This window comes from Heterodontus francisci, chromosome 37 (assembly GCF_036365525.1).
Source record: "Heterodontus francisci isolate sHetFra1 chromosome 37, sHetFra1.hap1, whole genome shotgun sequence".
In the NCBI taxonomy this organism is placed as follows: domain Eukaryota; kingdom Metazoa; phylum Chordata; class Chondrichthyes; order Heterodontiformes; family Heterodontidae; genus Heterodontus; species Heterodontus francisci.
In genome coordinates, this window is record NC_090407.1 from 11,441,934 (window position 1) to 11,458,542 (window position 16,609).

At 47.5% G+C, this 16,609-nt stretch overlaps 1 protein-coding gene across 1 annotated transcript in view; it reads left to right on the forward strand.

Annotated features, from left to right (window-relative positions):
* Positions 1-14,443, forward strand: part of LOC137352058 (protein polyglycylase TTLL10-like) — a 367,140-nt gene extending 352,697 nt beyond the window's left edge. Inside the window, exon 13 of the mRNA XM_068017111.1 lies at positions 14,373-14,443. Coding sequence (XP_067873212.1) covers positions 14,373-14,426 — 54 coding nt within the window. The 3' untranslated portion in view covers positions 14,427-14,443. The remainder of the gene's footprint in view (positions 1-14,372) is intronic.
* The last annotated feature ends 2,166 nt before the right edge of the window (positions 14,444-16,609 follow it).

Consider the following 16,609-nt stretch of genomic DNA (forward strand, 5'->3'; position numbering starts at 1 on the left):
ATACCCTTATAGTATCTGGGATATTTATGACTTAGCCATTAATAATAAAAATAGGCTATCCAAAAGATGGTAATATTCTCTGTTGGTTTTCTTTCTTTGAAGGAAAGCTAGTACAATCTTTTGGACCCAAATAAGTGTCTGAGAATTTGTCTGGTTTGAACTTGATTAAAGGAGATTTATAGGGATGTACTCCTGATTTGGTTTAGTCCCTATAGGGGGTTAAAGTCATAAATCACTTCAGCTACAGTTGCAGGGAGAAGTAAGGCAACATTCAGCGGAGATGCCAGAGGCCTCGAGCGGCCACTGGGGGAGTCCATCCACGCCACGAGTGCTGCCACGTCCATAAAAGTGCATGACTTCCTGCATCGAGAGTTTGGTGACCCTCTTGGGAAGTCCATTCCACAGATGCGCCAGGACATGCAAACCCTTGCCTTGGCCATGAGTTCAGATGGGCAGTGTCAGGACGAGAGAAGGACCAGGAGTCTGCAGAGTTTTCCTGCACCTAGTCTTTCTCTGGTGAGCAGAGGTTCAAGTGAGCCTTGAGAGGGAGGAAGAGAGGTTGCACTCCACATCTGGGGTCTCCCCTCAGGGCATTTCGAGTGTGGACACCGGCTCCTCAGCCCCTCCGCCGGTGAGCCCAGCTCCTGCAGCCGTGATGTCTGAGGAAAATCCTGCACCAGTGCAGGAAACCCTCAGGCAGCCAGGGTCCTCCAGGCCTCAGGCAGCCAATAGCTGTCAGTGTCATCTCAGGCCAAGGGGCAGCCTGATCAGCAGCCTGCTTCTAGTCCAGATAGCGCAGGGGTTACATCGTGCAGGAGCACCCGCAAATGTATAAAAAAACACCCAGACACACATGGGGATGTACGGGTGATGCAACAATGTTATGTTGTCGGCACAGTGGCGCAGTGGTTAGCACCGGAGCCTCACAGCTCCAGGGACCCGGGTTCGATTCCGGGTACTGCCTGTGTGGAGTTTGCAAGTTCTCCCTGTGTCTGCGTGGGTTTTCTCCGGGTGCTCCGGTTTCCTCCCACAAGCCAAAAGACTTGCAGGTTGATAGGTAAATTGGCCATTATAAATTGTCACTAGTGTAGGTAGGTGGTAGGGAAATATAGGGACAGGTGGGGATGTTTGGTAGGAATATGGGATTAGTGTAGGATTAGTATAAATGGGTGGTTGATGTTCGGCACAGACTCGGTGGGCCGAAGGGCCTGTTTCAGTGCTGTATCTCTAATCTAATCTATGTACAATTTAATTAAATGCTCTTTTGTGCCAATCATTAGCCCTCATTGTGTGGAAACCAGCTTCCACCGTGCCTTAATTGTGACCCTCTGAATTCCAACATACCCCTTAGAGCAGTGCCAATGTGACCAGGGACCTCATTATCATGGCAATGTGACTGAAGAAGTAATCAACATATGCTCTTCCATGGGCCCTAGTACATGTTGTAGGTGGCCTTGATTCAGGTAACACAGATGGAAAGGAGGTGGACGACTACATGCATGAAGGGCAGTCGTTATTGTATTATTATTGAGTAGACATCAGGGTGGCTGAAAGCAGATCGTTATGAGGTTGTCTCTTGCCTCCTTTGCACATCACTCACCAAGTCTGGCCTTCATTGCCATGTTGTCTTCTTCCATAGCTGCTTGGCTCAGTCTCTCCACTGCATCCTCTACGTTGGAGGATGTTTGTCGCTCACGCCCATTTTCCTCATGTAAAGCCTCCCCCCTCTGAAGTGCTAGATTATGCAGAGCACAGCAGACCACCAAGAAGACACAAGACCCTCGCAGGGGCATACTGCAGGCCTCCACCAGATCAATCAAGGCAGTGGAATCTCATCTTCAGTAGCCCAATGGCCTACTCGATGGTCGCTTGGGTGGAGCTGTGGCAAGCGTCATACCTCTCCCCCACAGCATTGTGAGGGTTCTTCACAGGTGTCAGAAGCCCTGTCTTCAATGGGTAGCTCTTGTCCCTCAGAAGCCACCACTGAAGGTGAGCAGGGGGAGCGAAAAGCTGAGGCACCTGGGACTGTCAAAGTATGTAGACGCCGTGGCTGCTTCCCGGGAAGTGGCCACACACTTGTAAGAAACGCTCATGCGTGCAATCTAACACACCTTGCATCTGTGGGATTCCAGCGATGGCCCCGAATCCGATGGCCCTCTCGGCCTGACTGTCAGGGTCTGTCCGGTAACGCACATAATCACCGGCCCTCTTGAACAGGGGGCATTGGTCACCTCCTTGATGCAGCAGTGCGCTGCAGCCTCGGATATGTCACACGCGTCCCCGATGGATCCCTGGAGTGCCATGGTTATCTTCAGGACCACAGGCATAGGACCTAATCCCATTGGTCACAACACGTCCTGCAACAGGCCACATAGGTCTGTGACAGACTCCCTGAAGGGCCGTAGTCATAGAGACATAGAGTTATACAGCACAGAAACAGGCCCTTCGGCCCATCGTGTCCGTGCCAGCCATTAAGCACCTATCTATTCTAATTCCATTTTCCAGCATTTTACCTGTAGCCTTGTATGCTATGGCATTTCAAGTGCTCATCTCAATACTTCTTAAATGTTGTGAGGGATCCTGCCTCTACTACCCCTTCAGGTAGTGTGTTCCAGATTCCAACCACCCTCTGGGTGAAAATTGTTTCCTCAAATTCCCTCTAAACCTCCTGCCCCTTACCTTAAATCTACGCCCCCTGATTATTGACACCTCCGTTCAGGGAAAAAGTTTCTTCCTTTCTACCCTATCTATGCCCCTCATAATTTTGTATACCTCAATCAGGTCCCCCCTCAGCCTACTCTGCTCTAAGGAAAACAACCCTAGCCTATGCAGTCTTCACTAACAGTGTCGCTTGGACATATGAAGGTAGGTGATGCGAGTCCTGTAAATTCTCTGGTGTACTTGGGCCCTTCTTGGCCTTTGCAGCTGCTGCTGTTCACGTCTTGGAGCTTCAGGGTCAGACACAGCTGCCTCTTGGGTCCGCCTCTGTTGGAGGTGCCTCACCACACCAAGGGGATCCAGAAACACAGGGTGAATAAGACCCATGGTAGGTGTCCTGGGGCCTTTGGCTCTCTTCTGATGCAAAGATGAGGCTGTCTAGCCAAATATCTTTGTCAATGTTCATCTGGATGCCTGATGTTCCTCAAGAGTAAAGGTTAATGTTAGTCTACCATCTTTCCCGCACATCACACACTTTACAACATCATTTATGATACCCTCTAATGGCAACACCCCCACCCCCCCACCCCCATCCAACACAGACACAACCTCTACCCTTGCGGAGCACTCCCGATACCAGCCCTGGTACACATATCTGCATTGCAGAGCACCCCAGGTGCACACATCCCCCTTTCAGAGATCCCTCAGTACACAGAACCCCCTTGAATATTCAGCATAGCAGCAATGGCTGCTGTAACCCCCCAACTTGCCCTATGCTGCTATGGTCAGGTTACCTTCCCTATTGTGGCACTGAGGCCTCTTGCCGCAATGCCGTCAGCTTTTCCCAGTTGCAAATCTGAAGGCACGTGATTGCCGCGTGTCACCCACAAAATTATTTGTTGGATCGGGAATAATTACATTCAAATTAATGCTAAACAGCATTTCAGCCATTTAAATTACGTTGCTATCGCTTTGAGGAGTCAATACTATCATAGTACTTACCCACCTGTGATATAATCTGGACACCGTGGCATGACGCCAGGTTTCGGGTAATTCTCCATTCCCCTCCACGCTGCCGAACCCGCCTTAGACAGGAGCACAAATTTCAGCTCAGTAAGTACAGATGCTGCCTGTGTGTTTACAGCATTTTCTATTTTTGTTTCAAGCATCCAGAATCTGCAGTATTTTGCACTTGCCTTTATCGCCTTCTTCTTCTTAGGCAGTCCCACGGGACTGAAGATGATTTGCTTCCACTTTGGTTCAGTGTGTTCTAACATACGTACTGCGTCCGATGAGCAAGCCGCAGACTCTACCACATGTGGGGCAGGTGGTGTTTGAAGAGTTGGATGGGCAAGTTACTTGGGGGAAATACTCAACAGGTCAGGCAGCAACTGTGCAGAGCTCCATATTGATGAAAGGTCATCATAGCTGAAACGTTGATTCTGTTATTCTCTCCACAGATGCTGCCTCACCTGCTGAGTATGTGCAGCATTTTCTGTTTTTGATTCAGATTTCCAGCGTCCGCAGTATTTTGCTTTAGTTTGAGTTACTTGGGTGGGGGGGCTGTGCATTCCTTCTACTGCCTGGACTTGACCTCCGTGTGCTCCCATCGAAATCTAACGAGGTGCTCACTACCTTCCCGAATGCACCTTCTCCACTTTGAGCGGTCGAGGGACGGGGACTCCCTTGAGTCGGTGAGTATGTTGGACTTCTTCAGGGATGCTCTGAGACTGTCCCTAAAACGTTTCCTCTGTCCTCCTGGGAGTCTTTTGCTGCAGCGAAGCTCAGAGAAGAGCAGTTACTTCAGGAGCCTGGTGTCAGGCATGTGGGTGACGTGGCCTTGCCCAGGGAAGTTGGTTTTGGGTGATTTGCACCTCAGTGCTGGGAATGTTGGCTTGGGAGAGGATGCTGACATTAGACCGCCTATCCTGCCAACGAATGTGAAGAAATTTGTACAGACAACATTGGTGGTATTTCTCCAGTGCCTGGAGGTGCCGGCTGTCGTGTCTCCCTTACTGTGTTTTCTTATCCCTTTTGTGTATAAGGTATGTAATTGATTGCACTTGATACTGGAATAGAAAACAATTTCACAACAAGTGTCAGCCCGGTTTCGTTGTTAACTCTCATCTCTGAGGCATTAGAATGTGGGTTCCAACCCTATTCTAGAACCTGGGCATATAAATCAAGGCTGCCCGGTCACTGCAGGACTGATGGGGAGCTGCACAGTTGGAGGTGCCACCGTTTGGATGAGACATTACAGTCACTGTGTAAAAATAAGTCATTAATCTCAATGCTGCTTGTGTGTAAAATGATAGCTATGTTTGTTTAACATAGCAACAGTCACTGCACGTGGAAGTAATTGAATGCAAAGGACTTTGGAATGTCCTGAGAGATGTGATAAGGCGCTATAAAAATCCAATTGAAGTCTTTATACAAACAATATTTATTCAATGGGGTACAGCATGAACATAGTACAGTGAGGTTATTGAGTTAAATCTTAGAGGAGAGCTCCCCCAACAGTCAATGATAACACGGCACGGTGCTGAGCATAGAGACCTGAAGATTCTAAGTTTGACCCTTGGTCTATGCTCCATTAGCTGATCTCAAGACGGGGTAGTTGTATAATGTGCCTTGTTCTCAGTGTCACTGAGGTAGAGCGGAACTGTGGGCGTGGTGCAGAGCCAGAGTTTTGAGTCCTGATTGATATCCAGTTACTGTGTCTGGATAGAGTACATGGGCGGAGGCTCAGTCAGACAGGATTATGCTTGGATGCGATGCCCTCCCCAGTTGAATACCCTATCAGGACTCACTGTCTAGGCAAATTGGCACTTGACTGAGGTACTTGGTTTTCTAATTATAAAAAAAAATCCTGACAAGGATGAAACAAATCACTACAGTTTTGTGAGCGTAATCACAGTGTATAGTTACTTAAAAACACATTGCAACTTTTGGCGAACTTCATGTCCCTTCACTTTCTGCTTTCATGTTTTTGGGTTTGAGACTGAGATTTAGTTCAGTCCAATAGGCATAATTACTGGGAGTTTGGTGCTTGGTCCCAACAGCTTGCAACAATGAAGACTGTTTGTGGGGAAATGGCAGCAAAGTAGACCTGATGAAATAGCACTCAGAGTTCTGAGTGACAGGTGCACTAATGGGAATTAGGATGTGAACTCTATAGCTCTATGGATGGAATTTATTAGTTTTAAAGGATGCAAAATTGTGCAGAGCGCACTACCTTCTTGCCTGACTTCCTGTTCTGCACTTCTGACTGCACCGGAAGCAATAATTCATCCAATTTATTCGAAATATATTGAAAATATTAAAGTAGGATTCCCTTTTTTAAAGTTAAATGCAACATTGATTATTTAGAAGTGGTGAGCTTTTGGTTTTAAAGTACATCATAGAAAGGTTACACCCTCATCTAAATGTTCTCCCCACCCCCCTCCCTCCCACCACCTTACTTGCTGATGTGCTGGGAAACATAGAGGGGATGTGATCCAGGTATTATTAAAGGCGTGGGCAACTTGCAAGTAAATGTGTGTTTGTGATGATTGGGGTCCAGTAGGAATAGAGGCCACCCATATTAAGGAAATGGAGACTGAGGTGAGCTTATCAATGTGCTGAAATCATTTCAGTGCCTGTAGTATTGAGCCAGTGAGCTCCAAGCGGTATCACACAATGCCAGTGTACCCCCACCTGATGTCTGGGAGTAAAAGTATATTTTCAGCACTGGTTAAACCAGTTTGCTCAAAGAAAAGCAGTAGGTTCTGATGGACGTGGTGGAGCGGAGAACCCTTTATAGAATTAAAATCGATACCTGGAAATTGTAAGGACCCTAATTAAAGATCCAACATGAAGACCATTAAAGGACCAGTCATTAACACATTTCCTGGCAGCTGCCTATTTTTTTGATTTGGCAAGTTTAAATTTAAACTTCTGTTTCTTGCCACTCTGGGCTCAGATCCCGAGCTGAATTTTACCAGCCCCGTGGAGATGGGCTGAGTTGGGAGGGCTGGTAAACTGGCAGTGGAAGGTGTTGTGGGGGGGGAGCCTGAATTCTTACTGCCGCCATAGGATGTTACCAGAAACGGGAACCTCAGCGACGTAGTCGTCTGCCGACTGAAGGCAATGGCCAATTAATTGGCTAATTATTGGCCACGTTTCCCCCCTGCCAGCATTTTACCAACATCAGTGGGATGGGGATTGGGGGGCCATGACCATGTAAACCCTAGAAGCCTTCAAGCAGGTTCCTGGGGGGGAGCCCTTCCTTATGTTCGCTCCATGGTCCATGGAGGGGCGCCTTGCAGCAATGGCCATCCCCGTGCTATGACATCACTGCTGGAGGGTCCACCCCTCCCCACCCTTCCCCACCCCCCCATCGCTGGCATCGGCCTGCCTGGCCTCTTCTCCGTGCAGCCTCAGCAGCGTCCACCTCTGTTGGATTGCTGCCGAGCTGCCAGCCCTCTGGTTGAGCCAGCAGCTCTGGGAGGTAGGCTACCATCCTCCATTGGTTGGCAGTCCCGGCAGCGGCCTGTAAATTGGCCATCGCCAGTAAAAAGCAGCCCAGCGTCCTGTTGCCCGCTCGCCTGAGGCCTCGTCCCACTTTTGGTCTCTTTTAAAAAATTCTAGCCCCAGAGTCTGAATGCTTTATTGCAATCGCTGACATGTGGTGCTGTGAATGAGTTGTGTAGCTCAGTGTTACTCATCAAGGAATTTCTTCGAAAGAAAGGTTTCTTATCTGATTCTTTTGATGTTTAAATCCCCAATCAAAATGGCAACCAGCAGCTATTTGCTCCCTTTGAAACTCAATTTTAGTTGAGTTCACTACAGAAATCCTCTCTTCAGGAAGTTATGCTGTTTTCACATTGTGTTGGCACTGACCCAGGGAAACTGAATCCAGTATTGGAATGAGCAAAATTTGGCGGAAATGATCCAATGAAGATTTCATGAATCTACACGTGAAAGACAACTCACCTCGTACTTAATGTTAGCCATTCCCATCCTGTTCAACTTCCAATGTTATCTCTTGTGACTTGACCTGTTGTTAGCCCCCCCTAATCCCAACTCCGACTGTCATTGCAGCTGGATTTTCCCTCTGCGCCTGGAAACAGGGGTCAATCACCTGTGATTTTCCCCAGGGTGGGAAATTATTGACAGCAGGCAGGCTCTTAAAGCTGCAGGGGAAATCAGAGACTTTCCATCTTGAAAGATAAGTGAGAGAGAGGGTGCTTTAAGATGGAGACACCCTTTCTCCAACATTTTAAAATCCTTAATTAAAAAATAGATTCAGCAGCCAGGCCATGACTGTGGGGGATTGGGTTGCGGGGGGGGAGCCCCTCTACAGGGTGGCCTGTAGCTGCTCCTGCACCCAGGCAGGCAGGGAGTGCCTCTAGGCCTGCCAGGAGCACTGGCCCCCGGCCTACTGCTTGGTGCGCACTTTAGGCCCCCGCCGCCTGCAGAAACCTGGGGGCCAATTGGAAAATTTCAGTCAGCCTCCTTTAATTGGCCTTAATTAAGCTCTTAATGAGCTTGATCGACTGACTATCTACCGTGTGTGGGTGGGTAACCCTGACGGACCCATCATGCCTCCACAATATCCAACCTCATTCTCTACGTTCTCAGTTTGATCAGGTGGCCCCCACTATTTCTAGTCAACTAATGAACGAGGTTATGGCTGCATTTTCATTTGGTCAATGGGCAAGTGACAGAAATGTTCCAGAACCTACTGAAATCTCCAGAAATCTGGTTACTTTATTATCCTTACTTTATAAAGAAGATGCCAGGGAAACAAAACTTAATCTGCAATTCCCAGCCATTCTGAGTGAAAATAAAGGTCCATTGATTTTTTAAGTAGAAACCTGTTACCTTTCTCATTCTAGAAGCAATGACAGGGATTTTATCCCAATGACAGGGGCCCTGGCGTCTGGTTGGAAGGTGGGGGGAGACCGTGCCTTGGCCCTCCGGCAGACCTGCATTACAATTTCACGGCAGGCAGCTAATTAACTGCCCGGCATCGGGGATGCCGACTCTTTAAGGGACGAGCTTCCACCTTCAGAGCTACCGGCCATTTGGAAGGTTGGCAGCTCTGCAGTACCGGCAGTGCCACCAGGCAACTTAAGGTCCTCAATTGGCCAGGGGCAGGAATGCCTTCCTCGGCCTCCCCCGCCCCAGACAAAATGGCAGGGGGCTGGGCAACATTGGGCATTTTCGTTTATTCATTCCTGGGATGTGGGCGACGCTGGCTAGGCCAGCATTTATTGCCCATCCTGAATTGTCTTTGAGAAGGTGGTGATGAGCTGCCTTCTTGAACCCCTGCAGTGCATGTGGGGTAGGTACACCCACAGTGCTGTTAGGAAGGGAGTTCCAGGATTTTGATCCAGCGAAAGTGAAGGAACGACGATATAGTTCCAAGTCAGGATGGTGTGTGACTTGGAGGGGAACTTGCAGGTGGTGGTGTTTCCATGCATCAGCTGCCCTTGTCCTTCTAGGTGGTAGAGGTCGCAGCTTTGGAAGGTGCTGTCTAAGGAAGCTTGGTGCGTTGCTGCAGTGCATCTTGTAGATGGTACACACTGCTGTCTCTGTGTGTCGGTGGTGGAGGGAGTGAATGTTTGTAGATGGGGTGCCAATCAAGCGGGCTGCTTTGTCCTGGATGGTGTCGAGCTTCTTGAGTGTTGTTGGAGCTGCACCCAACCAGGCAAGTGGAGAGTATTCCATCACACTCCTGACTTGTGCCTTGTAGATGGTGGACAGGCTTTGGGGAGTCAGGAGGTGAGTTACTCGTCTCAGGATTCCGAGCCTCTGACCTGCTCTTGTATGCCACGCCTTGCCATTTTGTGTGCCCACCACCCCCCCCCCGCACCTCCATTGCCATCTCCAAGGCCAGGATAAAATCCTGCTCAATATATTACTCTGGAGATGACCATCTTGTAATTAGCATACAATTGTGTAGCTATACCCCCATTTGAACAGGAATATTAGCTAATACATGGCAGAGAAGTGAAACATGTGAGGAGCCTGTTAAGATGAGTAAAGTGAAGCCTTGGTTTTGCTCAGTGAATGTGCTGAAGGAAATTCCCCTAAAAGATGACTGTATGTTTAGTGCAAATCAGCACTCAATTAAAGCTAATAATGTGGTATGTAGAGGGGAGGTCATGCCGATGAAGAGTTTGTTCAGAACTGAGCGTGGGTGAGAGATAGAGCGATAACACTTTAATCTCTGATCCCTGAACTCTGCTTGCATCTAGCAAGCTTCTGCACCATCAGTGGAGCCTTGTAGTATTATCCTTATTACATAGAAAATGATGAAACAGGAACAATGAGATTGAACATTTATATACCTGTTAATCTCTACAGCTGATTGTAACCCTGTCCTCCACCCAGACTCCCTTCGATCATGGCCGTCCTGCTGACATTGGAAATTAACCCTCATGTGCCATTTATTGAATGATTAAATTTAAATCTGACCTGTGGGTGTTATCTGTAAACTCTCAGAGCTGTGATCTCATAGTGTGTTAACCCCTCAATGTATTACTGCTTCACAAAGAACTTGGTACCTACAGCTGCCCCTCCCTGCAACACAATTTTTCCTGGACCTTCAATTGGGCTCCCCTCCCACTGGAATTGCACCCTAGTTCATCCCATGACGATCAAGGACTGGGGTCACCCAAGATCAGAAAGGCGTCCTACAACAGGTGTAGGACCCTTATCTAAATATTTTAATTAGCTATTTTAATTGTTCTGCCATGCATCCTGGAGCCCTACAGAGCAACCCGATCCAATATAATGGGTGGCACGCTTCTGGCTTTTAGGGGTGGATTTAATCCTCAGCCCGATGTCATGTTTCATGGCGGGAGGTGGGTCAGGAGAATTGGAGTGGGAGCGGCCGCTACGGAGCCCAAGTGTGAAATTGCCGGGCCGGATCATCCCGGCAGCGGCAAGGTGCCATGGCAGCACCTCCATCACTCTGTGACAGGACCCTAACTTTACATATTTAAAGTACCTCTCTGAATAAATTTAAATTTAATTCGCCACAATCTTACCTTCAGTTCCCAATCTTGAGCTCGTCGTGTGGCACTCACACACCTTCACTTTCCCAGGAGGGGGTCAACTCCGCATGATTTGTATTGGGAAGGTGGGGGGGGGGGGGAAGGGGTGAACTCTGCATGATTTGTATTGGGAAGTGGGGGAAGGGGTGAACTCTGCATGATTTGTATGGGGAAGGTGGGGGGAAGGGGTCAACTCCATGATTTGTATGGGGAAGGTGGGGGGAAGGGGTCAACTCTGCATGATTTGTATGGGGACGGTGGGGTGAAGGGGTGAACTCTGCATGATTTGTATGGGGAAGGTGGGGGGAAGGGGTCAACTCTGCATGATTTGTATGGGGAAGGTGGGGGGAAGGGGTCAACTCTGCATGATTTGTATGGGGAAGGTGGGGTGAAGGGGTGAACTGCATGATTTGTATGGGGAAGGTGGGGGGAAGGGGTCAACTCTGCATGATTTGTATTGGGGAAGGTGGGGGGAAGGGGGTCAACTCTGCATGATTTGTATGGGGAAGGTGGGGGGAAGGGGTCAACTCTGCATGATTTGTATAGGGAAGGTGGGGTGAAGGGGTGAACTGCATGATTTGTATGGGGAAGGTGGGGGGAAGGGGTCAACTCTGCATGATTTGTATGGGGAAGGTGGGGTGAAGGGGTCAACTCTGCATGATTTGTATTGGGGAAGGTGGGGGGAAGGGGGTCAACTCTGCATGATTTGTATGGGGAAGGGGTCAACTCTGCATGATTTGTATTGGGGAAGGTGGGGGGAAGGGGGTCAACTCTGCATGATTTGTATGGGGAAGGGGTCAACTCTGCATGATTTGTATTGGGAAGGTGGGGGGGAAGGGGTGAACTCTGCATGATTTGTATGGGGAAGGTGGGGGGGAAGGGGTCAACTCTGCATGATTTGTATGGGGAAGGTGGGGGGGAAGGGGTCAACTCTGCGTGATTTGTATGGGGAAGGTGGGGTGAAGGGGTGAACTCTGCATGATTTGTATGGGGAAGGTGGGGGGAAGGGGTCAACTCTGCATGATTTGTATGGGGAAGGTGGGGGGGAAGGGGTGAACTCTGCATGATTTGTATGGGGAAGGTGGGGGGAAGGGGTCAACTCTGCATGATTGTATGGGGAAGGTGGGGTGACGGGGTGAAGGGGTGAACTCTGCATGATTTGTATGGGGAAGGCGGGGGGAAGGGGTCAACTCTGCATGATTTGTATTGGGAGGGTGGGGAGGAAGGGGTGAACTCTGCATGATTTGTATGGGGAAGGTGAGGGGAAGGGGTCAACTCTGCATGATTTGTATTGGGAAGGTGGGGGGGAAGGGGTGAACTCTGCATGATTTGTATGGGGAAGGTGGGGGGAAGGGGTGAACTCTGCATGATTTGTATGGGGAAGGTGGGGGGAAGGGGGTCAACTCTGCATTATCTTGCACAGTTTGCAGGGCTGGCAGCCTTTTAAAAATGGCGCTAGTACCTGCTCCTGCATCATGTGACGCCATGAACGACGTCGCCAATACCACCCCAACACGTGATTTGGTGGGGGCGACCACCATCAATATGGTAAGTGGCTGCCCGCTGTGTAATCGCGATGGCGTTCCAGTGTGCAGGTCCCGTGCGGGGCGGCTGCCATTTTCTGCACCTGCCGCTGCTCCCAGCAGCGAGACAATGAAATCCAGCCCTTAGTGTGTACATGCCAGCCATATTGGATGCTCGGCCACCTGTCCTGCACCTGATAAACTGGATAGGGCACCCTTGAATATCTAGGAATAGTTCCTAATAGTAATGCTTTTCAACTCTTTTTTTGAAGTCTTAAATAATTATATTTAATTGTTGTATTCAACATCTAATTGATACAAGTGTTCCCCCATCAGTAGCTGAGTAAAATAGGATAACCATTTACAGTTCAAATGGCTAATTTTTGAGGAACACGTTAATCTTCTTCACAAAGACTTGTGATTAGATAGGTATTCAGGAGCTGGTACTGCAATTACAATTACCTTTAGCTAACCAGCAGCTGTTGCCTGGTAACAGCAGTTGTTTACGGTGCTAGGGGAAATGACCAATCCTCATCAATTTGCCAAACAAATATCTAGCGTGTGAGCAGAATACGTACTATATTTCCTGATATATTTGTCAAGCTACGATTGTTGTAAGTACTTTGAAATGCTCTATGCATTGGATGGGACGGTTTAGTTAGCAAGTGTGTTAAGTAGTTTATGCAGAGTTATGCTCACTGTATTAATTTGTTGGACTTAAAGAGACATCAAAAGCTCTGCTGTTGGTTAACCTTGGGTTGTAATTCATGTGAAATTGTCATCCTTAGTCTTTCAATGTGTTTCAAACACTCCACAACTTTTTTGGTTTCTTCAGAATGAATCTCGAACATTGCAATGTGTTTTTTGTACCTACAATTAAGTATGTGCTCGTTGTGACTCAGTGGGTAGCACTCCAGTCCCTGACCTCACTAGGTTGTGGCTTCAAGTCCCACTCTAGAGACTCATGCACAAAGTCAAGGCTGACGCTGCAGTGTCAAAGGTGCCATCTTTTGGATATTTAATATCTGATATTAAACTGAGGCACTGTCTGCCTACCCAGGTTGATGTGAAAGATTGTTACTGGACTAGTAATCCAGAAATCCAGACTGATAATCCAGAGAACGTGAATTCGGGGGGTTGGTTGAGGTTGTGGATGGGGATGGGGTTTCCTTTGCATATCCAAATAAGTGGCCTAATATCTGTTTCAGGTATGGGTCCTGAGTGCCCACCTTTTTTTTACCTACATCAATGTGGCAGGTGGTGCAGTACAGGCTCATAATGAGTGTGTGATTCCTGGCTGCCATATTGGGGGCTTACAGATACTGCTTTGTGACCTAGAAACGAGGTCTCTAGAGTTAAATTTCTAGGTCATAGTGTGTTGGGGAACCATGTTACTAATGAGTTACTCATTTCAATTGTCCTATTGTGGGGACGTGCAAGCAAAGGTCTGATACTTTCCTCAAGGAAGGATGGAAAGCGAGAGAAACATTCATCCTGGTTTCTAGCGTTTTTTTCTCGCAGCAACACTGAAGCAGGTCACGTGGTTAGGAGTGGCACAGGAAGCTCCAAGAAAGGATAAGGGAAGAAATGAACTCAATTAACTAAATAAAGTAATTAACTGCAGGCTGTGGAAAGAATGAAGCAGAACCTGCATTTATATGATGCCTTTCACAATCTTAGGATATCCCAAAGCACTGCGCAACCAATTAATTATTTTTGAAATCTGGCCACTGTTGCAATATAGGTAACGTGGACACAGAAAGATCCCACAAACAATGGTAAGATAAATGACCAGATAATCTGTTTTATTGTAATTGATTAACGGATAAATATTGACCAGAACACCGGGAGAACCTCATGTTTTACTTTGCATAGCGCCATGGGGTTTTTTATGTCCAACTGAAAAGACACATGGGTCCTCAGTTTAATGGCACCTCTGACAGTGCAGCACTTCCTCAGTAGTGTACTGGAGTGTCAACCTAGATTACACAAGATTCCAGAGTGGGACTTCAAACAACAGCATTCTGACCCAGATGTGAGGGTGCCACCAACTGAGGCAAAGCAGAATGAAATGAATACCAATATGTTAATTGACAAGTTCTTTTCTATAAAATATACCAAGTGTCCGATGTTGTCTGTTTACTAGCCAGCCATTGCCTTCCTTGAACGAAGCCGATCTTCTCACTGGGGACGAGGATGAGGCTGCAGAAGAAGAGGTTGATATTAAAAATTTAAACCTGAAGAAAAATCAAACAAAACAAAGAGGAAACATCAGAGGAAACATTTAGAGAGGCTGCAACAGTACCATGTGATTCTGCAAGTTCCCAGAATGAATCCTTACAATCCAGTCAAACAGAGTGAGAATGAATTGAAGGTAGTCAAACGATATGACTTTGCTTTCAGAACAATCGCAGATGAAGGGACCCTCAGTGAGGATGTTCAAGATGTGCCATCCAAAGAAATAATTTATGTGACTGATAACACGAGGGTAAGCAACAGTCGGGCAAGTGACTGCACTGGAGTGCAAAGGAACCAGTGTTTACCAGAATTAGCCAATGTATGCACCGACAGTACTGCAACTTGGGAGGGCAAGGTGGAGACAAGAGCAGTAAAACTGCAGAAGGAAAATAAGAAGCAACTATTGAATCAAACAGTACAGGCTATGTTCTATCGAGCAGTGGAATTTTCAAAATCCAGGAAAGGTGTGTTTACTTTTAGATTTGCTTACCATGATTTCCTCTGTAGTCCTTTTGCATTATTCCCAGCCTTTGCCCTTGAATTCTGAGCTGTGCTGGGGATGAAGTAGGAGAGCAACAATGCACAATTTGATGGGCATATAATGACACAGAATGTGAGCTGTGGCATCCAAATCACAATATATGTTACATTGACAAGATAACAAATACAGTTGATCCAGTTGAATGTTTATATGTAGACCATGTTTAAAATGTGCAGTTAAAAACAAAGTAAAGCTCGCCACTTTGGAAATTGCTCTTTTATAAATATTTTAAAGAGGAAGAAGTGGTCCCAGTGAACTTTCACTTCTGGGTACATGGATTGGTGCCTGTTCCTGACCAGTGGCTCCTGATTGAAAGCTTTGTTCCTTTATTTATGTTTATTTACCGAGGATGGGAAATTGGCCATCAGGCCTATGTGTGCTCTTGCTCATCTTTCAGCTAAATTCATGCCCGAGCACCAACTACTGGGGTTTCTGTCACACTTCTGGCAAAGTTATGGCGTCGGAGAGGAGCTGCTCCCAGGAAAATCCCTGCTAGGCGGTGCGTTTAGACTAGGCAGACGGATTGCCACATGCGTGAATCGTGTTGCTTTTGTGCCAATGGAAGAAGATTCGCACCTGTCAAAAGAAAGATAGACTTGCATTTATATAGAGCCTTTCACGGCCACAGGACATCGCAAAGCACTTTATAGCCAATAAGGTACTTTGAAAGTGTAGTCACCATTGTAATGTAGGAAATGCAGCAGCCAATTTGTGCACAGCAAGCTCCCACGAACAGCAATGTGTTCATGACTAGAGAATCTGTTTTTGTGATGTTGATTGAGGGATAAATATTGGCCAGGACACCAGGAAGAACTCCTCTGATCTTCTTTCAAATGGTGCCATGGATTCTTTTACATCCACCTGAGAGGGCAGACAGGACCTCAGTTTAACGTCTCAACCGACAGACGGCACCTCTGACAGTGCAGCACTCCCTCAAACACTGGAGTGTTTGGAGACATTGTTATACATGAGTTTCCTGGATCAGCTCATTTGCACATCCATTGGAGTGGTGATTAGTGTAAAATGAGTGTGATCTGCTGGGCTGCATGGAAATTAGTGCACCATTTAACAGGCCAGTTGTGGCTGATCACTGCAACAGGGGACTTGGGGAACTAGCAGGTAAATAGAGAACAGTGCATGGCTCACTCACTTGACTGTCAGCAAACTTGGTTGCCAGCCTCATGACATTTTTTTTATTTATTCATGGGATGTGAGCGTCGCTGGCCAGGCCAGCATTTATTGCCCATCCCTAATTGCCCTTGAGAAGGTGGTGGTGAGCTGCCTTCTTGAACTGCTGCAGTCCATGTGGGGTAGGTATACCCACAGTGCTGTTAGGAAGGGGGTTAGAGTCATAGAGTCATAGAGTCATATCTCTTCATGACTCTCTAGGAAGGGGGTTCCAGGATTTTGACCCAGCGACAGTGAAGTAACGGCGATATAGTTCCAAGTCAGTATGGCGTGTGAAAAACTTGTAGGTACCCTTGTCCTTCTAGTTGGTAGAGGTCGCGGGTTTGGAAGGTGCTGTCTAAGCAGCCTTGGTGCTTTGCTGCAGTGCATCTTGTAGATGGTACACACTGCTGTCTCTATGTGTCAGTGGTGGAGGG